This window comes from Micromesistius poutassou (genome assembly GCF_964030765.1).
Source record: "Micromesistius poutassou genome assembly, chromosome: 10".
In the NCBI taxonomy this organism is placed as follows: domain Eukaryota; kingdom Metazoa; phylum Chordata; class Actinopteri; order Gadiformes; family Gadidae; genus Micromesistius; species Micromesistius poutassou.
In genome coordinates this window covers 18,610,876-18,637,635 of record NC_140280.1, presented here as the reverse complement: position 1 = coordinate 18,637,635, position 26,760 = coordinate 18,610,876, and the positions used below count along the sequence as shown (strand labels likewise).

Below are 26,760 nucleotides of genomic sequence, written 5' to 3'. Positions count from 1 at the left end.
TTTAACATATATATACATGCATGAAATAAAATATATATTACACACTTTTTCCAAGGTCTGTGGTCAAGTTAATTTTTTTTACCACAAGCTAATTTTTGCTAGAAAAAAAATGCAAAATGACAAATATTGAAGCGCACCCATAAACATTTTATTGTTAACCAGTACCAATTGAATTGCTTTTGACCAAGATACCGTCATAACAAAAATGTAAATTAGGGGTGAACATTTTCAACTTAAGGGCTGCTTCTGTGAATGACAATGGCATACATATAGTGTTGCACCACAGGCCCTTAAACTATGTATGCTTTCCCTCAACTGCCAATTTTTTATTGATGTGCATGATTATTATATATATGCATAACCATCTAGGTCAGTTTGAAAATGTACCTTGCATAGGCCTACAATTAAATAGAAGAATAGCCATAGGCCTATATGTAGGTTGGTGATTTAAAGTAATCCAACAGTGCTCCTTATAAATATGCTTTGTTCAATATGGTACAGTTCTGGTACAACTGCATTTCAGATTAAACCACATGACAAAAAAAGGCATCATGAAATGATTTATTTCCCGAAATGAGGCCATTTCTAAGTTAACTCAATTTCAACAAGCCAAGAAGTAATCCAATATAAATGCACCAAAGCATCATCATGTGGTTCGTTTAATTACGTTTCTTCGTGTGTGTGTGTGTGTGAGAGTGTGTGTGTGTGTGTGTGTGTGTGTGTGTGTGTGTGTGTGTGTGTGTGTGTGTGTGTGTGTGCGTGTTGTCTTTGGGGGGGGGGGGGGGGGGGAAACAGCAGGTTGGTCGGTTTTAGCTCAGCGACTTTTATTGTGAAGTTGTGAACGGGATGCTGGAAGTGGTGTGTTTGCGTCAAGCGGTATCCCGTAGTAACCGGTGTGTGCCCACCCATCCCATGCCCTCCGCCGTCCCCGGTCGCGGTCCCTGGTTTGTTGACGTTCTGCTAAACACACCGTTAGGCTCGAGGCACCGGGGGCGATGCACCGGCTCCTGTGGGACAAGTTTGTGCGGCAGTAAGTGAAAGGGTGTCCGGGTAAAAAGGATGATCGCCTCGCTGTCAAAGGGGAGCTCACTGGAGGACGTGCTTCATGGGGGTTTTAACGAGGTAACGCGTTCACGTTGACGAACTCACTCACTAACTAACTTTCCCCTTTGACAGCTAAGCCTGTACGCCTTCACACTAGTCAATGTGTTTAGAAACTAAAGACGGCGAGCGTCCTTCAGACAGCCGGAGTCAACGACGACGAAGTAACGTTGACGTTACCCACCAGAAAACAATGGTCGCAAGATGTAACGTTACTAACTTCAGTCGTTCTGCTGAAAAAACGACGCATCGGCTAATGGCTGCAATCATGGTTTTGCACGGCTTACTATTGTCTCAGTGGACGTTTATCATTTAGTGGACTGACTAAGTTAACGAACCGCAATGGCTGGGCATTGTGAATAGAAAAGCTAACGGTGTATTCAACGCGTCCGTCCTCTCTGTCGTAGTTAACGGTAACGTTATTGCTTTCATTAGCAGTAGTATTACAAACCGTTATTACATGAAAGTGTTAATGTTCCCGTTTATTCAGAGTGTGCATCAGTGTGCATCATTCAAACCTGACTCGTGCTGCTGTGTACAGTGTGGTGCTTTTGTACAAAGCGCAGGACGGTCTGTTCGCCTGACAGATCAGTTCCCGTGAGCAGGACCAAAGCGTGTGAAATATAGTCCTGCTATTTATTTACGGGACGTTTGGACTGGCTTGTGATTGCAATTATCACAACCCTCTGAACAAAAAGAAGAATGTTATAGTTAACGGGACAATATAGGTCATCCCCTGTCCCGTTGCCAGTGTCCCGATGAACAAAGGACAAAGGAGCTCAGAGCCAATGAATGATCGCCTGTGGGAATTAATTATTTGCGGTGTCCAGTGAAATCGCCCGTCTGTGTTTTTGATGTTCCATATTCGTGTGTGCGTGCCTTCATGTCTATGATCGATGCATTGCAGCATCAACTTGCGGCATACGTTTCCTGGGTCAACTCTCAGCTGAAGAGGAAGCCGGGACTGAAACCCATTAGTAACCTCAGATTGGATCTGCAGGATGGGGTGGTTCTGTCACATATCATAGAGATAGTCGGTTAGTTCACTTACCCATCACACACACACACACACACACACACACACACGACCAAAGATGCTTAAAAAATGTGATTGATGGCTCATGTTCCCTTGAGCCTTTTATATTCATATATATATATATATATTTTTATTATTGTGTATTTATTATCATGACTTCTCGTTTCTTCTCCTCCTGGCAGCTGGGGAGGTGCTGGAGGGAGTACATCCGTCTCCGAGAGACAAAGAGGAGAGCAGAAAGAATGTCGAACACGTCCTCCACTTCATTTCCTCCAAGCACATACGCATGCCACACATATCCGCTAAAGGTAGCCAGCTAACAGGACCACTTCCGGTCTGCTTTCTAACCCCAAGCCCCAAACCATTGATTTAAAATGTGGTCGTTGTTGTTAGAAGCTATTTTGATTGTTGTCGATATGTCACAACATTAAGGAATATGTACAATTATGTATCAAGTTGTAGCATTTTGCACACTACACGTCTGCAAGCACCCTCTCCAGGAAGTGAAAACCAGGCACTTCCTGTTAACTCATTCACAGTAGCTTTGTTAACTACAGAGTGCAGATACACTTTTATTGACCATTTATTAATTTACCAGACACTTTTGTGTTCTTATTAGTATACATTCTCCTTCTGCAGACATAGTGGATGGCAACCTGAAGTCTCTGATGAGGATAATCCTCGCGCTGGCTGCCCACTTCAAACCGTCAGCCAATCACAGGGCCGCGTCCGGCGCCGGGCGGAACTCCAGGCGAGCTCTGTCCAGTCACAACCCTCACTCGGCGGTGGCCCTGGCGCAAGGTGCGGCCGCGGCTCTAGCGTCCGCCCGACATGACGCCTCGCTGCCCGTGCGGCACTCACACCTGCGCAGGTATGCCCCCGCCCCCCCCCCCCCCCCGAACACACCTGGAGCAGGAACGTAAAGTCCAGCAAAGTACTGCTTCTTCAGTCTGGAGTTCTCCCTGAATGTGTGTGATTATAGGACGGAGTGGCCCTAATAAGCATTGTGTGTGTGTTTCTGGTGTCAGTGGCTTCGCGCTGGACGAGGAGGGGAGTGTGTGTGTGCGTGCACTCGTCAAGCAGTACGAGAGAGGGGCTCCGGAGGACCCGGATACAACTCAGCCAAGCAGGTAGTTAGACACACATACACACACACACACACACACACGCACTCACACACACACACACACACATATGCACACACACGCACACACACAGCCCGCACACAAATAGATTATGTTGCAAAAAGTTGTTACAAATGCGATCTCACAATTTCTGACTTGGTATCCATTCAAGTTGAACCAATAAAGTTTAAGACACTGTAATTATCAGGTCCCCTCGCTCTTTTGATCTGTTGGGTGAGCCAATCCACTGTAGGCTGGTGGTCCTCCTCTCTCTGACCCCTCCCACTTCTTCACCACCGCCCCCTGGTGCTCCACAGGGGCAGAGCTGACTGCTGCAGTCTGACTCTAGCGTTATGGTAGTGGTCTCTCTGACCTGGGAACACAGGAGGGGAGGTCTACCCTCTAGTGGAGCAGTAGGGCTCCTTTCCCAGAGAGAAGCCTGTGACTGCGACTCATTACAATAGGTGCTGTTGGTTAGCTAATAATTGACAAGAATATCATATACTAGGCAGATTTCCTGTCCTGGCATAATGACAACAGGGGCACCTAATGGTCCTTTGATGCGGTTTAATAAACAAAGCCTAAATTTAAAAAAATGGAAAACATTATGGGTTATCTGTTTCCTTAAAATATCCAAATTCTCCCTACTCCAGGCCAGACACAGTGCCTGTGTGTGTGTGTGTGTGTGTGTGTGTGTGTGTGTGTGTGTGTGTGTGTGTGTGTGTGTGTGTGTGTGTGTGTGTGTGTGTGTTTATTGCTGTGCCTGACAGAGCTCGTGACTGAGACCCCTTAACCATGATGAATCCAGTGTATGTGTGTGTCTCTGTGTGCCAACGTTTGATACACACTTCAGGGCAGGCAATAAAAGAAGAAGCCACTTTATTCCTTGTGGGGTCACATGTCATACTTGTTTTTGTGTGTGTGTGTGTGTGTGTGTGTGTGTGTGTGTGTGTGTGTGTGTGTGTGTGTGTGTGTGTGTGTGTGTGTGTGTGTGTGTGTGTGTGTGAAAGTACGCCAACAATGATCATAAAAGGCAGATACATTTTTATTTTTAGGTGAAAGAGATGCATGGCAAGGTCAGCTATCATTGTTGTCATGGTGATGCTTTGAAGCTGTGGCAGGGGGCAGGGCTGTGAGTTTGTTCGATGCTGAAGAGAGAGAGACAGAGAGAGAGAGAGAGAGAGAGAAATACACACACACAGAAAAAGAGGCAGACTGAGACACAGACAGAGTGAGATGTAGGCTGGAATTTGAATGGCAGTTACATGTGGAGTTTAGTCAAATGTAACTCACTATGGGAGGAATGCAAATTAAATGGTAAGCCAATAGTGTGTGTGTATATGTGTGTGTGTGTGTGTGTGTGTGTATATGTGTGTGTGTGTGTGTGTGTGTGTGTGTGTGTGTGTGTGTGTGTTTTATGCTTGAGTTTGTGTATGTATTTGTCTGCATGCGTGTATGTACTGGAAATGTATGTATGTATAATGGGATGTATTGATCTGTATATACTGACTGTAGTTAAGGGAAGTTCTTTAGATTTTGTAACCACATTACCATACCATTGCAGTAAGAATCAAAGATAGTGTTAGTGTGTGTGTGTGTGTGTGTGTGTGTGTGGCATCTGTTGATGTCTATGCATGTATGTATGCATTTGTGTGTGTATATATTAACTTTCAAATTTGTGTTTGGTACTCGAAGCCTGAGCTCCATCAGTCCCCTCGTCTCCCCACGAGCTCCAGACGCCAGCCAATCAGATGTCAAACACACACAAGCCAGCCAATCTCAGCAGGACAGTGGTGAGTGGCTGTCCAATCGCAAGCCAGTATGCTGTGTCATTGGTTAGTTCATGTAATTTAATTTAAATTGTGTGTGCGTGCGTGCGTGCACGTGTGTGTGTGTGTGTGTGTGTGTGTGTGTGCAGTTCAGTTAAGTACTGGAGGGAAGACAACTTGGGATGAGGCTGTGGGAGAATCGTTGGAGAAGGAGATGGAAGAGGCTCGTAAAATGGTGTCTGCTCTCCAGGTCAGTTCTAGTCTGGAATAGAATGCCTACTTGACACAACGGTACATACTGGTATGTGTAAGTATGTTGTTTACCATGAAGGAACATTCTTGGCTGTGCGCTGCTAATGCAATATCTGTGGTAGAATGTTAAGGTGGACTATATATCAGTTTATTAAGGTGGACTTTGTTAGAGTCTTGAGGGTTGACTATGTTAGAGTCTTAAGGTGGACTATTTTAGAGTCTTCAAGTGCACTTTGTTAGAGTCTTAAGGTGGACTATGTTAGAGTCTTAAGGTGGACAATGTTAGAGTCTTAAGGTGGACTACGTTAGAGTCTTAAGGTGGACTTTGTTAGAGTCTTAAGGTGGACTATGTTAGAGTCTTAAGGTGGACTATGTTAGAGTCTTCTGACTCTACTGGACTTTGATAAAGTATGCTGCATGCTGTGTGGTATTATAAAATAATAGTCTGTTGGTGTGTGTTGTTGGTGTGGTGTTCATGCTGTGTGGTATTATAATAGTCTGTTGGTGTGGTGTTGCAGGCTCTGTTGCTGAATGGGGCGCTGCCTGAGGAAGAGGAGCAGACAACACTGCGTCTGGAGGAAGACGATGCACAACAACTGGTAGAGACAATCTCTCCTTCGCCTCAAATCCTCCTTGTCTGTTTCAATCCTTCACGTGACATGTTCCATCACTGATCCCTCCCTCTCTTTATCCCTCGCTCTTTCTCTCACTCTCTCTCTCTCTACCTCTCTTTCTCTCTCTCCCTTGCTCCTACTCTCTTTTCTCTCTTTTCCCCCCTCCTTCTCTCAAAGTCTTTTGAGAATGTAACCCTGATTAAGGGCTATACAAACAAAATTGGCTTTAAAAATCGACTTGACTCTTTCCATCTCCCCCTCTTCCTTGTCTGCTCTTCCTCTCTCTCTCTCCCTCTATTTCATCTGCTGTCCCTCCCTCTCCTCTCTCTCGATCCCTCTCTCTATCTCTCTCTGTCCCTCTCTCTGTCCCTCGCTCTCTCCCTCTCTCTCCCGCTCTCTCCCTCTCTCTATCTCCCTCGCTCTCTCTCCCATGCTCTCTCTCTCTCTCCCTCACTCTCTCCCTCTCTCCCTCGCTCTCTCCCTCTCTCTCTCTCTCTCTCCCTCGCTCTCTCTCGTTCTCACTCTCTCTCGTCCTCACTCTCTCCCTCTCTCTCTCTCTCTCCCTCGCTCTCTCTCTTTCTCTCTCGTCCTCGCTTTCTCCCTCTCTCTCTCCCTCGCTCTCTCTCCTTCTCACTCTCTCTCGTCCTCACTCTCTCTCTCTCCCTCTCTCTCTTTCTCTCTCTCTCCCTCGCTCTCTCTCGTTCTCACTCTCGCTCATCCTCACTCTCTCTCTCTCCCTCTCTCTCTCTTTCTCTCTCTCTCTCCCTCCCTCCTGCCAGGTTTGACCGGCTCTTTGTTTTCAACGCAGATCACATTACCTTTGTAGCTTCTTTCACTTGTGTGTGTGTGTATGTGTATGTATGTGTGTGTGTGTGTGTGTGTGTGTGTGTGTGTGTGTGTGTGATACTATGTGTGTGTCATTGCGACACATATCAGCTTTCGTTTGAGTCCTTTATTCCAGTGCGGTTCTCACACACATTTTGTCTCTCTCTCCTTCTCTCTATAACCCAGGTGGTGGTTCGCAGTCGATTGGACCAAAGCATGGAGGAGGCTCGTGTACTCAAGGTCACTCACTTCTTCAATCTGCATGTACAATTACATTTATCTATAGAACATTTACATTACACTCACATCGCTGTGAAGACGGACTCGTGAGATGAATGATTCATGGTGTTTGTTGGATGGCATTGTCGAGATGAATGTGCTTGTTTAGTGGCTGTTGTCTGTGTACCGGTGTCTATTTGAGGGTGCTGTTCTTTCATGGTTTTGTTTTGGTGGTTCTAGAGGGAGCTGCTGTGCTGTAAGCAGGAGATGAGGAACCTGCAAGGAGTGAAGGTAAGAAGTTCACTACAGCAGCCGATCAGAATCCATTTCACTATGTTACAAACAAACATTCGGTTGAAAATCCTGCTTGGGCTGCTTGTTAGTGAACATTTCTGTGTTCGTTTTGACTAAATTATATTGAAGTGGACATTCTGTGTGAAATGCAAGAAGTCTACTACTTCCAGCTTAAAATACTTTCCCAGAGTGGTAGTTTTGTATTGGCTGTGCACCCTAGCTTGACCAGTGTGATGTGGGTTTTGAAAATCTTATGCAACCCCACCCGCACTTGCTCCTATGGAACACAGTATGTTCGATTTTTCTAAAACCTTTACAAATGACACGACTGCTCGGTTCACATTTTTTGAAACTCTATGCAGAATTGATCTTGTTAAAAGGGGGTGTTGGGGGGGGTTACTTACCCTTTAATACAGCAGACCCATGAATACTGTATGAACGTGTGGCCTTCTGCATAGTGGCATACCTGTACTCTGTATTCTATACCATTTGCTGTACTACTCTGCACTATGTTTTCTATACTACAGTATAAGCTGTCGATGTCTTACCATCTGTCTCCTTGTCTGTCCGTCTGTCCCCCAGGAGGCCCAGCAGCAGAGGTTGTGTGTCCAGGAAGCGTCCATCCTGCAGATGAAGCAGGAGGTGCTCAGGTCTGGCATGGCCCGAGAGGAGCTGGTCAATCAGAACGTAAGACTCATAGAAATGCTGAGATACCTTTGCCAATGCCGGTTCTCACAATATTCAATACTATGCTCTGGCAAAAATATTTGACAATAACAGATATTTATATATGTGTGTGTGTGTGTGTGTGTGTGTGTGTGTGTGTGTGTGTGTGTGTGTGTGTGTGTGTGTTGTAGGCAGAGCTTCAGTGGAAACTAGAGGAATGCACCAGACTGTGGAGCGAATGCAAGGTAAGCCATGATGTCTTTGAGTAGTACTGGTAGTAGAGTCTAGTTTAAATACCAATATTAAACATGTCTTTAATATGTCCCTGTCTTCCTTCATCCTGATTGGCTGCTTTCAGAAGGAGGCGGGGCAGAAGGACCGATTATTGCAACAGCACAAGCAGAAACTGGAAGAGAGCCAAAAGCAGCATGTATGTTTGTATAGGAGTAGTAGGCATAGCAACGGAACCATCTTGCTAAAAGATGCTTTAATCAAAGATGCATCTAATAAAGTAATTATATATCAAATCCAAATTTTTTTTTTTTTAATCCAATTTGTGGGCGTGTGTGTGCGTGTGTGTGTGCGTGTGTGTGTGTGTGTGTGTGTGTGTGTCTCTCCAACAGGGTGAGCTGCAGAGAGAGTTGGAGCACAAGACCAGTGTTCTGCAGAGTCTGAGGAGACAGGACAACCAGCAGGTTGTCACAAAGAATAGTCTGAGCAGAGAGAAAATAGGCCCAGGTTTGTTATTCCTGACTTGATACAGTCTGGCTGACTTTGTAGTATTCTGATATGTTCACAGATTTCTACCGACTCAGACAACAATGGCTACTGTCAGACAGGAAGTCCATCTTCTTCTTTGTCAGGGGTGAGTAACTAGCTCAGAATGGAGCCACCTTTACCCGGTCCCGTTAACGCAGTGATACTTTTCGGCCAATTTGGACCACATCTTGCAACATCGCAAAATGGTTAGTTGTCCAAAAACTATATTTTTCCATTTAAATATATATTTTCATATGATACATAAAAAACACTATTTATCTTATTGATGCATAATATATTATGCACACTGGGCCTCTTTACCCTTTAACTCTTTAAGAGCTTCACATGTAAGCTCTGGTATCGCCATCTATTTAGTTTTTATGTATATATTGATGGACATTAGGAACGGCACAGTGAAGCAAATCAGGAAAGCGGGTTGAAAGAGAAAGAGTGTAGAGTCATGTCAGAATGGAACCTGTGCTCACAACAAGGCCTGTTAGCCTGCGTGGTTAGACCCCTAGTGTGTTGGGCCCCCGGCCCCGCTCCACGTGTGTCCGAGCGGGGCGTTTGTTCAACCGTCCCCTGCCAGCAGGCGGAGGAGCTGCAGCTGGTCCGGGACGCGGTGAGGAGCCTGAGGAACAGCTTCAGAGACCAGGACCCCCAACACCACACCCTGGACACCCTGGAACAGGGGGTCTCCTCACTTATAGACCGGCTGTCTCACACCCGGCAGGTACGCACACACACGCACGCACGCACGCACGCACACACACAATGGAGCAGTGGGTCACCTCCCTCATAAACCGACTACAGGAGGTGTAACCAAACACACAAACACACACACACACACACACAACCACCAGATACACACACAAACACTTTATGTTTGGAAGCTCTACATTGAAGAAGACGGAGAAGGGGAACTACGCTACGTTCTTCAAGTATGTCCCTGAGTGAATAATGTTCTACAGAATGTTGTCTCGTCTTTGGCTGCAGGGACGGAGCAAGTCTCCAAGGCACAGAACAACCACCCCAGATCAGGACCCCTGGCCCACGAGTAAGACCGCCGTCTTGCTCACACACACACACACACACACACACACACACACACACACCACCCCCCCCCACACACACACACACACACACACACACACACACACACACACACACACACACCACCCCCCCCCCCCCCACACACACACACACACACACACACAGGCCATGGTTGTTTTACTAAACTGCTCTGTTGCCCTCCTTCACTCAGAGATCAGCCACTCCTTCAGTGGCTCCTCCTCCACTAAAGTCCTTTACTTCACCAACCACTCCCCCACGCCCTCCATGGTCCACATCCCTAAGAGGTGAGTGGCTGTCTATCTGTACATCAGTCGGCCTGTCTGTGAGTAACGTACTAAACTATAATAGCGATAGGATAGTGTCTCACATGTGGTGGATGTGTGCAGGCTGGGGGAGGTGACGCTGAAGGATGTGAAGGAGGCGGTGGACTGCAAGGGGAACCTCAGGTACCACTTCAAGGCCCTGGACCCCGAGTTTGGCACCGTCAAGGAGGAGGTAGGTGACTGGGGAGGGGGCGTGGTATATATAGTCCTGCCTTGTGGTACAGTTGAATTACGATGAGAAGATTTGTCGTGTGTGAAGGCGGCACACGGTATGATAAAAGACGTAAAGTGTCTGTCTGCTGCAACCGTGGTTCAGCTGTTCCTAGATGGAGCCGTAGTTCCGGGCTGGGAAGGGAAGATTGTAGCCTGGGTGGAAGAGGACCACGGTGAAGACAGGTAGGACCACACTCTTACCGTCTCCCTCCCTCCTTTTCTTCCATCCCTCCCACTCTCTCTCTCTCTCTCTCTCTCTCTCCATCTTTTTAAACATGCTTTTTGGATAAATCTAAGTTGACATGTTGATGCTCAGCAACTTTCTGTCCTCCCCCCCCCCCCCCCCCCCACCATCACAGGCCCACCTAGCGTGAGGAGCAGAGTCACCCTTTCGCTCGGTTTCCGGACACCGTCATTCCAACCAAGCCGAGACGAGGGCCAGGAGGAGACATCTGTCCCTTCTCGTGAGCTGCAGGCTCACCGAAAACAAAGTGTTGACTGACGGATGAACAGACAGACAGACAGACACCTTAAGCCTAGTGCCTTAACTACTGAAAAATATGGTACTCTGTGGTCCTCTACCCTCAGGTTGCCTGCTCCGGTCCGCACGGCAGGACTACAAGAAGTCTTTAGTGATCAGAATTAAGGATCCATATTATTGAATTCAAGGAGATTATCCCCCCCCCCCCCATCCATACAGTACATTCCAGAGCGGACCTTGTGAGATTAGGATCTGACCTCAGCCTAGAAGATTAATTTGCTGTATTGTTTCAGGGCTTTGGTACATACGTTGTGCCGAACATTTCCACCGTCATGTCACTTGACGACGTGAGGCTGTGGTGAGCCACTAGTTCTTAGTTTGATGGTCTGGTGGTTCATGTGTTAGAGTCGGCTTCTAGGTCTGACCCCACACCACCATAGACTAGACTTCTGATACTCTAGTGGAGCTCATATTACAATGGGTTCATTGGAAACTTTCTTCATACTACTGTGTTGTGTGTATTGATGATATCGATGAGTGTGTTTTTGAAGTGGGGACAACACCCACTAGTTAGAATAGAGTCTCTGTGTTCTTGCCTGCTGTAGTATTTTGTTGCAGTATTCTACCACCAGCTTGACCAACGACAGGGGAAGTGGTTTCTCAATGAGAGAGCCTCTGTGGAAAGCAGAGAATATTCCATCACAGTGAGGTAGCAGAACAGAGTGTTTCCTACACTTCCTCGTGATGGTTTATTGTTATTCCACTGGTTCTCCATCTTTCCTTATCCGATGGGAAGTTCAATTTTTCTCTTTGAACGTAGAATTTAGTTTTACCTTGCCTGATGAAGATGTGTGTGTGTGTGTGTGTGTGTGTGTGTGTGTGTGTGTGTGTGAGTGAGTGTGCGCACATGCTAGAAAAGGCCCGGGAGCCTATCAGATCTAGAGATTTTAATGTATTTCGCTTAATTGAAAGACTTCAGAGTGATTTATTTTTTGCAACTATAAAGTAAGGATATAATTTGTTTGAAGATGTTTCACATCAAGCTGATTGTAGCCTTAGACATTCACACAAGCACACATGCACTACCTTACCTGTATGTAAATGATGCTGGAAGATGTGTGCATAGAGACTCAGGAGGATGTTATTCTTCCTGTATTCGCTGTATTTTGAATATTTTGGTCAAAGACTTTTACATTTTTCCTTCATTGGGTTGTTTGAGGAGAGATTTACACGAGGATGTATATTCATGTACTGTATGTGTGCAACTGCATGTAGGTTCCAATTATGACCACAAAGCCTCACGGAGCCATGTTTCTAACAAACGTGTGTGTGTGTGTGTGTGTGTGTGTGTGTGTGTGTTTGTGTGTGCATGCACACAATGTATGCAATTAATGCAGTAAAAAGAACATCCCACTACCGTGACAACTGTCTGTTTCTAACAAACAGAAAGATAGGTTACACTGGAGATATACACGCTGGTGGTCATAGCCTATACTTAATAGTCTGATGATTGATTTGTTGTCAAATGTTTCCTTCCCCCACAAAAATGTAGAAGTGTGTCTTTAGGGTAGAGGAAGCCACATACATGCCATAAATGCCTATAAGATTTACAATTTGCAGGTGAGATGTTTTTTTCGTTTTTGATTTATTTCTTGTGATATGTGTGTGTGAAAACTGGCTCTATGGTGCCTCCGACATTAGATGTTGGAAATACTTAGTATTGTGAAATAAACAAGATCTTTCTTATTAAATGAATGAGTTGCATTTTATGTACTTTGTCTTTATGCAGAATATAAGTTGATTTGTTGCATCAATGAGAAGGTTGCGTCGCCTACTTTCCCCAATGACCGCTAAACAGTAATAAACATTATACTGCTCCCGTGTGTTCAGTTTATTAAATGCAGCAAAAACTATTTTACGACATTTTCCAACAAACGGTGGATGCGTTGCCAGAGTTTACTATTGAGCTTAGCCTTTACGATCTAGATTTTTTATTAATAATTACAATACATTGCAATACAGTTGATTGTATTCTGTTACGTAATATCCAAATGTAATGTAATTCATAAAAAACAAAACAAAAATGGAATATACGGATAGTTAACTCTCAGGGATTTGCTGCTAGCTGTCAAATCTGGCAACCCGCAGTAGGACACAGACCTACCGTAAAGCGTTGTGTTTTGGACTGGGAGGTCATCAGAAAGTGAGCAGCACGGCCGGTTTTAGGGGACAGAAGCAACGTAGCACCTTAACTCTGATGCCTGAGGTTAACACGTGCATAATTTACTAGATCAGTGTAGTATATCCATTCCGAAGAGATGTTCCGGTTAATCCTGCGGCTCAGGTCGACCGCTGGGCTACCCTCTCCCCGTGTCCTACAGGGCCCCGCCGAGCTCTGTACGCGCTCTGGATCCGGGAGCTGTCGCTCCAGACGGTTTCACTCCGGAGGGACCGCTCGGGCTGCCTACCATGGCACCAAGAGGGTTGTCTATTCCCATACAATGTCATCCGCCCTCCGGCGTGCTCCGATCGCAGGCTGTCAGACCAAGCGGTTCTATAGCTTGCCGCCGCATCAGAAGGTACCCTTCGTTACTAGACGTTTGACGAGACATACACAACGTTAGCCACATTAGCCTGTCAGCATGACCTTATAGCAGAGGTGCAGCAAGGTAACACTGATCTAGCAGATGTGTGCTTGGGACATAGCGTTGGGATATCCGTTGGGTTAGTCAGCCGTACCACTAATTGCCGTATTGCGATTAGAGGAGTTAAGGCTTTTCAATGACAATACCGTTAGTTGACACGTTTTCCATTGACACCGTTGGTGCTGAAAGGAGCAGATCTGCTGAGGTTGTATAGTTAAAATGCCCCGAATACACATAATATTGGCGTAATCGCGGTAAAACGGAGGTATAGAAGGGCACGATGATTCGTTGATGGGATGAGCAACGCTGCACTTGTCTCGCTTGTATGGTAAAATGCGAATGGGACATCTCTCAATTAAAAAGACACCAGCCAAAAAGCACAGGTTGAGGGGTTGACTGTTACTGTGTCTTCCTTTCTGCACATGTCTGCCGACACCGTCCATTTAAGCTATTTACTGTAAAACCCACACCCACGTCTCTTATTAATCCGATCAACAGTTATATTTACTATAACTATTTAATAATTGAGTGAACTCTTTTATCCAAATCAATTTATTTCAGTCCATTTGAATGCATGTCATTAGGAAGGGCTAGTGCATCCTCCTCAAGAATGCCTGCAAGTTGTGGACAATGGGGATTGAGCCCGGGTACCTTCTGGCTGGAAGAAAGCTTTGCCAGTGCATCTTATTTGTCACCCTCCTGCTCTTCGTCATCTTGTTTATTTGTGTATGTCTGACAGGTGGAGCTGCCGGCTCTGTCTCCCACCATGGCAACGGGAACCATCGCTCGCTGGGAGAAGAAGGAGGGGGAAAAGATCAACGAGGGTGACCTTATAGCCGAGGTGAGAGAGTGTGTGTGTGTGTGTGTGTGTGTGTGTGTGTGTGTGTGTGTACAGCATACTCTTTACCATTTGTTATCCGAGTCGGGGTTCGAACCGGTAACCCCATGATTGGAAGACAGAATGCTGTAACCTGCTAAACCAGGTGACTCAAGAGGAGCAAGCCATGTTGTAACTAATGAGCTTTGTGTTTCATTCGACTGGGATGACTGACTGTCATGATAATCAATGGACATCCACCTCCTTCTAACAAAATGAGTCGCCCGCTTCAATGCTCAATGTGGACACTAGGGCAACCCACCGTTTTCACTCATTAATGATGACATCCTTTTTTGTACATCGACTGATTTAATTGTACAACTCGCCTATAATGGGGAGTTGACGTGATGCTGATCACAAAGCCATTAAGCTCTTTCATGGGAGACCCGGGTTTAGTGTTCTTAGGGTGATGGGTAGGGGCTCTGGCCTTGCATGGTAACTGACCCTCCGGCCCCATGTGCAGGTGGAGACGGACAAAGCCACGGTGGGCTTTGAGCTTCTGGAGGAGTGTTATATGGCTAAGATCCTGGTCGCGGAAGGAACCAGAGACGTGAACATCGGTGCCGTCATCTGCATCACCGTCGACAAGTCAGTAGACGGTCTTCACTTAAACACTATGCTCTCTGTTTTCTGTGTCTCCATCTGTCTGCTTCCAGTGTCTACATGTGTCTGCTTCCAGTGTCTACATGTGTCTGCTTCCAGTGTCTACATGTGTCTACTTCCTGTGTCTACATGTCTCTGCTTCCTTTGTCTAGAGCATAGTTCTTTCTTCTGTCTGGAACCCATTTAAATCTGGAACCCATTTAAAGAGAAGTAGATGCTGGGGGTTTATAGTGGAGAAGTGATTACGTCAAGTAATGATGTTCTTGCTCAAACCAACCTGTTTCTACTGCTGCTGTTTGCCGTACATTTATATTTTATGTTGTGTGTGTGTGTGTGTGTCCCTGGTAGTCCGGACCTTATCGCAGCCTTCAAGGACGTGACGTTGGAATCCCTTGCAGCATCTGGGCCGTCGGCCTCCCCTGCCGCCTCTCCTCCTCCTGCTGCTGCTGCTGCTACTCCTGTGGCCGCCCCGGGGAGCTCCTACCCCACTCACCTCAAGGTCAGCCCAGGCAAACATAGCCACCCTTACAATCACCACCATCGCCCCCATCACCGTCACAAACATCATCAGCAGCATCGCCCTTAAGAACATCACGGTGAACTGCCGTCGCAAACGCCCACAATAATCGTTCAACCAGCCTGGAACAGATGATATTGAAGCTATTTTTAACCCATATCCTCGAGAATTCATCCGCGAGTGTATGTGTGCGTTCCAGATCCAGCTGCCGGCCCTCTCGCCCACCATGACCGTGGGCACGGTGCAGCGCTGGGAGAAGAAGGTGGGGGAGAAGCTGAGCGAAGGAGACCTGCTGGCGGAGATCGAGACGGACAAGGCCACCATCGGTAAGGCCCTGGCCTCTAGCACTGATCCTCTGCCTCTAGCACTGACCCCCAGCCTCTAGCACTGACCCCTGGCCTCCAACACTGACCCCCGGGCCTCCAACACTGACCCCCGGGGGCGCTTTGTGGTATCCATCGATTCTTTACATTTTGTGAGAGGGTTTGATAATGTTGGTGTCACTGAGAAATACTTCAGTCTGGCTAATTGGCTACTAAATAATTTCAGTCTGGCACTCATCAAGCATTGAGTAGATGTTTGGACTACAAGATGCATCCTTCTTAAGGAATAAGTCTTCCTAGATCATGCTGAAGATAAAAAGGATTTATAGAGATGGAATGGAGTATTGATTCCACAGTAAGGTATATGCTCTGTGTAAGGTCATAACCACAGGTGATGAGAGCAAGGTGTGTCACTCTAGGGTCATTAGAGGAGATTAGATCGATGCTATGTGTCCATATAGGGTCACATGTTGGTTGGCAGAGAGCATTGACCATGTCAGCTGGTGAACTCCACATTCTTAAATCCCTACTGCAAACAATAAGACCTATTATTTGCACGCCATCTTGTTGCTTTCGTTTTTGCCAAAAGACCACATGACGACAAACTACATGTCCTTCTTTTTTTTTTTTTCATAGCCCTTAACCACAGTTCCATCTCAGAGGGCACCTCTCCCCACCCTAGCCCCAAAGGGCATGAAATAACCCTTAATGATCAAGGAAGAAAACTTGAGAAGGAACGCAGCCATTGCACGTTATGAGTGCAATGGCTGCCATAACGGGCCGAATGCATAAGGTTAATCTCTATAAATGAACAGATATCAGCATACGAATGCAGAATCTGTATGCAACGGGACACGATATTGGTATCGGAAGCGTTATTGGTATTGGGTAGTATCGACCAATCATATTTGAGTGGGTATAAGTTGCATGCAGGAAGAGGAAGTCCTTTGCCTGGATATCCTTTATTTATTATCAAGCTACCCCAGAAACATTGCCCGTCGTCCCCTGTGGTAAATCACCGGCAGAAGAGAGACGATGGTTTCCGAGATTGGTATAAAAATCAAAACAGTCCAAGTGAGGAACCCGCTGAGCAGCTAAATGTGTGTGTGTGTGTGTGTGTGTGTGTGTGTGTGTGTGTGTGTGTGTGTGTGTGTGTGTGTGTGTGTGTGTGTGTGTGTGTGTGTGTGTGTGTGTGTGTGTGTGTGTGTGTGTGTGTGTGTGTGTGTGTTGGTGTGAAGGCTTCGAGGTGCAGGAGGAAGGCTACCTGGCCAAGATCATCATCGCCGAGGGAACGCGTGACGTCCCGCTGGGCACGCCCCTCTGCATCATCGTGGAGAAAGAGAGCGACATCGCCGCCTTCAAGGACTACGTGGAGACGGGCGTGGCCGATGCGGCCCTGCCCCCTCCCCCTCCCCCTCCGGTGAGAGAGAGAGAGAGAGAGAGAGAGAGAGAGAGAGAGAGAGAGAGAGAGAGAGAGAGAGAGAGAGAGAGAGAGAGAGAGAGAGAGAGAGAGAGAGAGAGAGAGAGAGAGAGAGAGAGAGAGAGAGAGCATGGCATATACACAGACGTCAATGTACGCACATACACAAGGGGATTCAAACAGAGATACATACATGTCGTCTGCTAAATACTAGTTAGTAGTTACTAGTTGGCAATAATGTGTTGCTGCATTCATGTCCAATGGGAGAAATAGGAGCATTTAATATGCATAATTGGTTGGGATTAAATATATAATTATTTCTGTACACAGAGTATGAACAAATGTTTTGCTATTTTGGACAGTCCTTGTTACTGGAATAAAGGAAAACTGCCGGTTGCTAATCCTTGAGTAAGCAGTGTGTCTGAAAGTTAGCATTCCTAATATTTCCCACACGGTGGACATGAACACTCTGAGAAGCTCAGAAGTACTGGTTTATTCCCATATGACAACTGTGTGTGTGTGTGTGTGTGTGTGTGTGTGTGTGTGTGTGTGTGTGTGTGTGTGTGTGTGTGTGTGTGTGTGTGTGTGTGTGTGTGTGTGTGTGTGTGTGTGTGTGTGTGTGTGTCCCTGGGTCTCCAGGCCGCTGCTCCCGCCCCCTCGCTGGCCCCAGCCGCCACCCCCACCGCCGCCCCCCTCAGTAGCAGGAAAGGCCGCGTGTTCGCCAGCCCCCTGGCTAAGAAGTTGGCCTCCGACAAAGGCATTGACCTGGCCCAGGTCAGCGGTGAGTACCGGCACAGCCCCGCAACTCAGAGAGGCCCTGCGTACCGGGACATGTACCCTGATGCTGCAATCAACCATGCCTGTTGCAAAACCAACGGCCGCAACACGCAGCTAGTGCCAAAGCACTCAATTGATCAATGGAAAATGAAGAGATTTGATCATTTTGATAATCACTCATAAAATGTGATAATCCCTCGTAGAATTTGAACATAGCCTTTGATGATGATGTTGATAAATTTGATACATTTATATTTCATTTACTTTGAGTTTACTGTTCCTATCGTTAATATAATCGTTGGTAAGCTACCAAAAAATTTCAAGTAAATCTAATATAGTCAGCTTTTTCCTCTAATCTATAGTGACTATGGCTAAAACTGCTCATTCAGGCTCATTCAATCTGGGCCCTAATCATCCCCCTGTATAATTGGCTCGTTCATTAATTCCCTCACTCTCCACCTCAAGCTGGTGTGTGGTGAGCGTTCTGGCGCAGATTGGCTGCCGTGCATCACCCAAGTGGGTGCTACACATTGGTGGTGGTTAGTGAGGTCCCCCCTTCACTGTAAAGCGTCTTTGAGTGTCTAGAAAAGCGCTATATAAATTCAATCAATTATTATTATTATTATTATTATTATTACTAGTAGTCCAAAGTAACTGACCGCTATTTGAATCTAGCCGTTTGAACATTAAATGTTCTCCTCTGGTTCCGTGCGGTTGATTGAGTGGTCTCTGCTGTTCAGGTTCTGGCCCAGACGGACGCGTCACTAGGAAAGACATTGAGACGTTTGTCCCCCCCAAGGCTGTCCCCGTAAGTCACCTGCACATCTCCCACCACCATGCATCTGACTTTCTGAAATCAATATTTTTACTATAGGTAATATTCTATTGGTCGTTGAGAAAAAAGTGACTAAACCTGGTGACTGAACACTGAAATGTCTTCCTCAAGCCATCAGTACTATGATTGCTAATTATTTCAGACATCATAAGCTGACGTGATAACTCACAGGTAACAAGCATCGCGTTAGCATTACCATGCCAACATACCAATTACGCGAATGCTACATAGGATTATTACATGTGTACAATTATGACGACGATGATGATAATTCATTCATGTTGTAATGTCTGTGCTATATCATGTGACTGTGGTAACACGCTAACGTGCGACTGCTGTGTGACAGACAGCGGTTGTGGCTCCTTCCCCGGCCCCGGCCCCTGCTGCTGCTGCTGCCGGCGTGGCCCCTGGAGCCAAGGCTGCGCCCGCAGGGACCTACACGGACATCCCCGTCAGCAACGTCCGCAGGGTAGGAAGACAGACAGACACGCACGCACACACAGTCTCGCACGCACACGCACAAGTCTTGATCAGATGAATTATGAACACATGCAAACATACAAACACTTTTGGTTTCCATGAAGTAGTTGAATCTATTCCCCGAGCCCAATGCCATTGGAACATTTGGATAGCTCAATGTACACACTAGCCGTTTCTCAATTCGCGTTCTCGTGTGTTCTCGTGTACTTGCGTTCTCGATAAACGTCATCAGTGGTAGCCCAAGTACTGTTCCAATTCCGTCAATAGTCAAAGTACTGTTCCAATTCCGTCGTAAAACCCGGAAGTGTTCTCGATGCGTTCTCGATGAGGCCGTTCTACCGAGGACGCATCGGAGGTGACTCGTGTGGACTTGGGACTGTTAAATATCCCAGAATGCATCATCGAGTCCGCTGCTGTTCCAATTGCAGAGTGCGTACTCGCGTTCTCGGAAGTCTGTACTTGAAAGTCCGGACTTGCAAAGTACGTACTTCCAAGTCCGCGAGAACGTAGTCCGCGTACTTGGTATTGAGAAACGGCTACTGTCATGTGAACACCTGAATCACATTATCGTTCCGCGAAAAATGCACCAAAAGGTAAGGGATTCACGTCACGTCTATTTTGACCTCTAAACAGGTAACGGCTAACTCACCAACACACACACAGCTGTACCAACGAGGAGACGTCTTTCCTCTTGGATCCCACGCTGCGACTAAACATGACGAATACGGAGGTCCCTGGTTCACACGCTGCGGTTGTTGTGCTTGCAGGTCATTGCCCAGCGGCTGATGCAGTCCAAGCAGACCATCCCCCACTACTACCTGTCTGTGGACGTCAACATGGACCACGTTCTGGAGCTCAGACAGGAGCTCAACGCCGTGAGTCCACACCTCCCCGTGCTTCAGAACGCACCAGTTAGTTCACAGATGAATGGGTTCGGGTTAAGTGGACCAGGTAGATCGCTGAGGTTAGTTTGATTATTCAACAATCTTTTTTGAAGGATTAGTGTCAAGCTGGTTTATTTGAGGTAAGAGTTTGGGACTTCTCTGGTTGAGTACCAGAGGAGTTCATCTAGATCCACTGGTCTAGCCCCACACAATGGGGCATTAGTCAAGACACAAGCCATAAATAACCCACTTATTTACCAATGTTGGCCAACAATGCTGTACTGTTTGTTGTTAAGTACCATACTGTACTGTAACAATTTGGGCTACAATCAATGAAATAGTGAGCCAATGAAATCGGAATTAACATTGAACCATTAGTTAATGCATAGGCTTCTTTCTAAAGATTATGGTTTGGAATTATGCTCTGCCACCCACCAGGGGACCTGACCAACCAGCTGAGAATCAACTTATCTAGTTCACCAGGTAGACTATATGCGCCAGCCAGCTAGCTACCTGCACTAGCTACCTGGTCTAGCGGTGACGTCCCGTCACCAACGGTGATGAATGTGGTTCTGCTCTCTCTGCAGGAGGTGAAGGCCCAGAACATCAAGCTGAGCGTCAACGACTTCATCATCAAGGCCAGCGCCCTGGCATGCCTAAAGGTCCCCGAGGCCAACTCCTCCTGGATGGACAGCGTCATCCGCCAGTCAGTACACACACGCACACACCTGAACCACATGTATCTGACACACGCACACACCTGAACCACATGTATCTGACACACGCACACACCTGAACCACATGTATCTGACACACTCACACGCACACACCTGAACCACATGTATCTGACACACGCACACACACCTGAACCACATGTATCTGACACACGCACACACCTGAACCACATGTATCTGAATGAACCTGCTCGTTTTCTTAAGACCTCTAGCTGCTCATAGAGGAGCAGGTACACTGATACATCCTTACCAGTAGACGGTGTATAGTAACCAGTTAAAGTGTGTTTAACCTGCTCTCTTCATTGTGTGTGTGTGTGTGTGTGTGTGTGTGTGTGTGTGTGTGTGTGTGTGTGTGTGTGTGTGTGTGTGTGTGTGTGTGTGTGTGTGTGTGTGTGTGTGTGTGTGTGTGTGTGTGTGTGTGTGTGTGAAGGAACCACGTGGTGGACGTGAGCGTGGCGGTGAGCACTCCCAACGGGCTGATCACGCCCATCGTGTTCAACGCCCACACCAAGGGGCTGGCCGCCATCTGCTCCGACGTCTCCGCCCTCGCCGCCAAGGCGCGGGACGGCAAGCTGCAGCCGCACGAGTTCCAGGTATGACACGCATGTGACACGCACGCACACGCCGCCATCGCTTCTAGTTCTTTAGTGAACTTTGTGATCTTCTCTCTCTCTCTCTCTCACTCTCACTCTCGCTCTCGCTCTCGCTCTCGCTCTCTCTCCAGGGAGGAACCTTCACCATCTCCAACCTGGGGATGTTTGGGGTGAAGAACTTCTCGGCCATCATCAACCCTCCCCAGGCCTGCATCCTGGCCGTGGGCGGAGCCGAGAAGCGCCTGCTCCCTGCCGACAACGAGAAAGGGTCAGTAGATCACCGCCTGTGGTGACCCAAGGGGGTGGGTGTTGGCAGGGCTCACGCGAGTGACCTCACACTACAGGCGTCCGTGGGGGGGGCATGTCTGACGTACAGGGGACGCGATCTGATTGGCGGACGGATCCGTCGCTGCCTGAAAAGTTGGAACATTTCTCAACTTTTTGACGCAGACAACGGAGCCGACAGAACGGACCGACCCACAATGCGTATCGAGAGCGCCCCATGCAAAGTCAATGAGATCCGTCAACGGACGGGTATAGTGTGAACGCGGCGTCACTCGTAGTTGTCGTTGCCGGCTGCTTGGCGTTTGAAGTTGACTGAGGTTTATTGTAGCTTAAGGTCTTGGCTTTGTGAATACATGTGCGCGAGCAAAACTCGAATGCCATTCCAGAGTAGTCTTTACTGATACATTTGAACTCTAGAGGAAGGATATCCACTTCTTGCATATTGTTCCATCGAATAATTGAAACGTTTGAACCGTATTCCGTAAAGTAATTTTGTTTTAGGATGTTGAAGGGTGCAGTGAAATAAAAGTACTCAAAAATCGAATATTCTTGTGGCAACAGTTGCCATGGCTCTCTTTGGAGCAGATGAAATAACGTGTGTGTGTGTGTGTGTGTGTGCGCAGGTTCGACGTGGCCAGCATGATGGCCGTGACACTGAGCTGCGACCACCGCGTGGTCGACGGCGCCGTCGGAGCCCAGTGGCTCGCAGAGTTCCGCAAGTTCCTGGAGAAACCCGTCACCATGCTCTTGTGATTGGACAGTGCCGTGACCCCCCCGACCGCCGTGATAGGCCCAGACCTCTTCCACTCCCCATCGATCTGATTGGTGCATCCATCGTCGAGCCAAGCGAGGATAATCACACTCACCCTCTCACCCCACACCAGTCGAAGGGACGTAACTCTCACTCCAGTGGTATTCCTGTCTCTCTGTCCTCCTTTCTGCTCCTCTCTGTTCCCCCCCCCCACCCCCCCCCCGTCATTCATCCTCTTATTTATTGCGGCCCCTAAGTCTCGCAGCAGATCAGAATTAGATGCCGTATCGCCCCAACGTTGAGAGCGGCCGTTAAGATGTTTATCTTTTAATGAGGGAATTGTTACAGGCCGGCTAGGGGAGGAAGATAAATATATATATAGAAAGATGTGTGTGTATTTGCGTGCGTCCACGCAGGCTAGGTGGGATCTATTGGGAGACGGGGATAAGGGCCACAAGGTGAGCAGCTAAATGTCCCCACTCCATGATCCTGTGCAAAGAGGGTGTTTTTGATTTTCTTGTACTGGTTGCTTGGCAGGGGGAGGCTATTCTTTAAAAAAGAAATGTATGAAATGTAAGTTGTGTTTGAGAAATGTTGCGCAAATAAGTAAAACATCACACATGTTTCTCCTGTTCAGATACCGGTCATGAATTCAACTATTTTCATTTAAATTGGTAATATACTGCTGAGTTATTTTCTTCTGTAAATGTTTATTCTAGCGAGTGTGATTGTGTGCCACTGTATATAGATTACGGTGCATACAAATTCACATAGCGGCACTTGTTTGAAACCTGGTGGCGGTAAAAAAATAATAATAATCCTCGGTAAACGTACTCTCAGTGGAGGAGCTAAACTGTAATGCTGATATTCTCTCTGACCGGGATTTCACCTGTGATTTCTCTAAACGCACAACATGTTGGTCCGGAATGTTTTTGACGGTTGGAGAACAAAGTGGGGGAAGGCAAAGTGTTTCCCATAGGCTATTTTGGTTTGGGTGTTCATGATGATTTCTTATGAAAACCCAAATTGAAGCATTTTAAGTAACTTAATGTGGTATAAAGAAATTACAACGTTAGATGCAGTTTTATCCTGTGACTTTACTCTCAAAATGGTTAATGGCTATTAATGTCGTTAGGTAGGCCTACCATTTCAAATGGTAGGCCAAACTCAAAACAAGTAATTTAAAAACATTGGCCTAAATGCATACGACACACAAGGAGCTTTTATTTCCAAGCTTTTTTCCTTATGTCTGGTATAATTCTAAGTTGTTTCCATGTTTATCTTGATGGGAACACAAGGCTTAAAGGATGTTGCTGGGAATGTTTTCTCACAGCCACGATTTCAAGTCGCACGGACTGAAAGTAGAACACGTCAAGATGGCTTTGGCCTTCGTCCTGGAGATGCCAAATACTTTGAGATCATAGCAACACGTTGTCTAACATCCCAACGATAGGTTTTTCGAATAAAGCAGCTGCAATAGAGATGTGATCTTTGTCCGAGGGTGGAATGTGCCAAGGAAATGGACAAACAAGACACAGGTATGATAATATACACATTACAAATTAAGGGTGGTTGTGAATGGGTAGTGCAAAAATTACAGGAACACAATCATTTTAAGACCCTTGTTCTAATTAATAATTGCACTTTAGATCAGGTGGAAATTTATTCTCTTGAAAATATGAAGCGTCTCTTAACATGATATATTTAATCAAGTCTAATTAGATGTAGTAACTGCAAAGGTTTATAATGTGTATTATCATTAATAGGCCTGTCCTTTATCACATTTATTCTGACCTCTCCCTTTATGCGAGTATAGGCTAATGGTAAGGATAAGGGTTCGTAGGCTGATCGGGTAAGGGTATTAGAACATGCAGTGAGTGCTGTAGTGAGGTAGAACCTTTTGTTTTGATAAAGCCACATTAAAGTAACTGGCTTTTAAGAAGACATTGGGAATCAATCCGAGTAGCTTTATAATTGGAGTAGAACATGCCAGCCACTATGACACTATATGTAACCACACACTTTCTCCAGAAAATAGTTAAATACACAGGTAGGAATTTGGCCAGGAATAGGTTTTATATAAAATGTGTTACAGAGGCTACAGAAGCAACATGTGTATAGAAAAATAATATACAGTAAGGGAAAATAGTTGAATCATATCTTTTCTATTTGGAGCAGATGCTTGAGTCAGCAAATGAAATGTTAAAAGGCACTACATGTACAATATTCCAGTTCATTTTAAGACATTAAAACAGAATACAAGTGTCATTCAGATAAAAGGAGATAAACACCAGGTCCATTGTGTTCATTGAGAGGCAAGCCAGTGCAGATTTTACAAGAGAACAAAACAGAAGTAACAAACAGGCCATCGAAAAGAACATTTTACCAACAACCTGCTTTTTGTTTGAAGTTGACAAACTGAACAGCATGTGTTGTGTTTCAGCAAAAACTAGCGGCAGTTCTTTGTACATCTGACTTATTTACTGCAACATGTCCCAGGGACACCAGCGTGTTGTGGCAGTCATTAACATGGTCTTCCTTTGTTCCTAGTGAACAGTTAAATAACAGCCAAAACAAAAAAAAGTAAAAACAATTCCAGCTGAAGTATGTAACAGGGCTATGCCATTGACAAAAAGGCCTTACTCAAAACTTACAATCCCTACAAAGAGTTGAATTCATATCTACTTGTCTATTAAATCTTGATGCATCCATAAACAGATATATATACACACTATAAGCAGAATGCGCAGACATTTCTCTAGGAGTCCAAATGCTATAAATGCAGTTTCTGACTGGCTCACCTTGATGTGCGACCCAATCAGAAACGGCAATTCCATAGCCTGTATTTGTAGAGTTCCTTGAATCCGAGTTTGGTGCATGGTTACCCTCTAAAAGGAGAAAACCATGCAAATCTATCACTGCTCCTCCATAGCAGAGCAAGACCTCTGTGGTCACTGGAGGTGCTGGAATGATTTACAGTAAAAAGCACTCTCTTATATTTGCAAGAAATATCTACAAAAAAATAAATTCACCGCATTTGGGAATGACAAACCAATGCAACAAGGCTGCCGCTTGGGAGAGTATGGGCGTAACGGTGCAGAGAATGTAACATGTTTGAGAAGTAATCACACAAACACACACAAACATTAGGCTTACTTATCAGCTTGACAACAGAGTCAATGATCAGTGTGGAATGCAATTTAAAGCTTGAGCAGACAAAAACGTAAGTACAGGAGTAAAAAAACAAACAGATTTTGGCCCGAAAAAAAATTAAGAACACAATTTTTTCCCTGTTTAGTTATGGTGTAGTAATAAACTAGTTATACATGCAGACAGTCTCTAGTAGGGTTTTCAAATACGTAGAAAATAATTTGGCTTGCGTTTGAAAACATCAAACAAAAAGATTCAAGTGTTAGTAAATCCTATCGGAATATGTGTCTTATTTAAGCATGCATAAGCAGTATATGATGAACACACTCTTCAATTTGACATCATCAATGATTAAACTGCGCCCACAGGCTTGAAGGCCCTCCCCATGACAACATTATCCCAAAGTGTGTGTGAGGGCAGCTTCATCACTAGTAACGAGCCATGACCACATTTCTTGAAGAATAACTATAAACTCGACCACGTTTGAGAGTTGGATGTGAACCAACCTCAGCATGGTAAGTGATTCACCATCGGTTCTCTACATCAGAGTAGCCAATATCCGCCGAGCATGGGTTTCCCCACTAGACGGCAGCAAAGGTCAGATATGTCTACGTGTCTGGTGTGTAGTTACTGCTGCTCTTGAAGTACCTCAAATCGATGCCAAGTGCTCGCATCACAGAAATGGACAGACAATTAAGTGTATGATTTCCATATAAATATTACAAATCCTGGTGCTGCGCACGGGTGCATGCATGCGGACATCACCTCTGGCCGAGAGCTAATCAGATGTCAAGAGAAAGAAAAAGGCAGGATCTAAGAATATGACTTTGTGATTGGATGGTTAGGTTTAGCCATAGCCTTAACATTTTCATCTTCCCAACGGAAAAACGTCTGTTTAACAGCCATTAATCCAGTCGTAGATGGAGACCTCCCAGGGAATGTTTCGTTAAGTTAATGAGAAAACTTCTTGACATACTATTGAAAACCGAACATCTACGAATGCGTTTCAAGACGTTTGGTTATTGCTAAAGCAAATGTTGTCCCAAGCCGATGACATGCTATCTATTTTGAATTATTGTGTTTGTTGTTGTTTTTAGTTTTCTTTACAGGCTTTTCAATTGCTTCATCATCACAAT

The 26,760-nt window shown here is 45.9% G+C and overlaps 2 protein-coding genes across 2 annotated transcripts; both read left to right on the top strand.

Moving 5' to 3' along the window:
* Positions 1 to 1,027: 1,027 nt before the first annotated feature.
* LOC311354203 (dixin-like) lies at positions 1,028 to 10,456 on the top strand (the record flags this gene model as incomplete). Its single annotated transcript, XM_084474001.1, has 20 exons — positions 1,028 to 1,122; positions 2,009 to 2,138; positions 2,320 to 2,445; positions 2,777 to 3,008; positions 3,166 to 3,267; positions 4,957 to 5,054; positions 5,180 to 5,280; positions 5,801 to 5,881; positions 6,908 to 6,961; positions 7,181 to 7,231; positions 7,817 to 7,921; positions 8,092 to 8,145; positions 8,259 to 8,330; positions 8,524 to 8,595; positions 8,700 to 8,765; positions 9,252 to 9,392; positions 9,656 to 9,716; positions 9,924 to 10,017; positions 10,120 to 10,228; positions 10,373 to 10,456. The coding sequence occupies exons 1-20, from the start codon at positions 1,060 to 1,062 to the stop codon at positions 10,454 to 10,456; spliced, it is 1,896 nt and encodes a 631-aa protein (XP_084330127.1). The 5' UTR covers positions 1,028 to 1,059.
* Positions 10,457 to 12,922: 2,466 nt separating this feature from the next.
* dlat (dihydrolipoamide S-acetyltransferase (E2 component of pyruvate dehydrogenase complex)) lies at positions 12,923 to 23,108 on the top strand. The gene is made up of 14 exons (XM_084473798.1): positions 12,923 to 13,329; positions 14,135 to 14,236; positions 14,736 to 14,860; positions 15,224 to 15,374; positions 15,592 to 15,718; positions 16,954 to 17,135; positions 17,775 to 17,916; positions 18,653 to 18,720; positions 19,094 to 19,216; positions 19,995 to 20,102; positions 20,699 to 20,817; positions 21,276 to 21,438; positions 21,570 to 21,706; positions 22,347 to 23,108. Exons 1-14 carry the CDS (start codon positions 13,069 to 13,071, stop codon positions 22,474 to 22,476), a joined length of 1,938 nt encoding a protein of 645 aa, XP_084329924.1. The 5' UTR covers positions 12,923 to 13,068; the 3' UTR covers positions 22,477 to 23,108.
* Positions 23,109 to 26,760: the final 3,652 nt, after the last annotated feature.

Bases quoted from the DNA above. Each gene is read 5' to 3' on its own strand.
- dlat (XM_084473798.1), top strand. From the start codon at position 13,069: ATGTTCCGGTTAATCCTGCGGCTCAGGTCGACCGCTGGGCTACCCTCT. The intron at 17,136-17,774 runs GTGAGAGAGAGA...CTGGGTCTCCAG, and splicing joins CCCCTCCCCCTCCCCCTCCG to GCCGCTGCTCCCGCCCCCTC. The intron at 21,439-21,569 runs GTATGACACGCA...CTCTCTCTCCAG, and splicing joins TGCAGCCGCACGAGTTCCAG to GGAGGAACCTTCACCATCTC.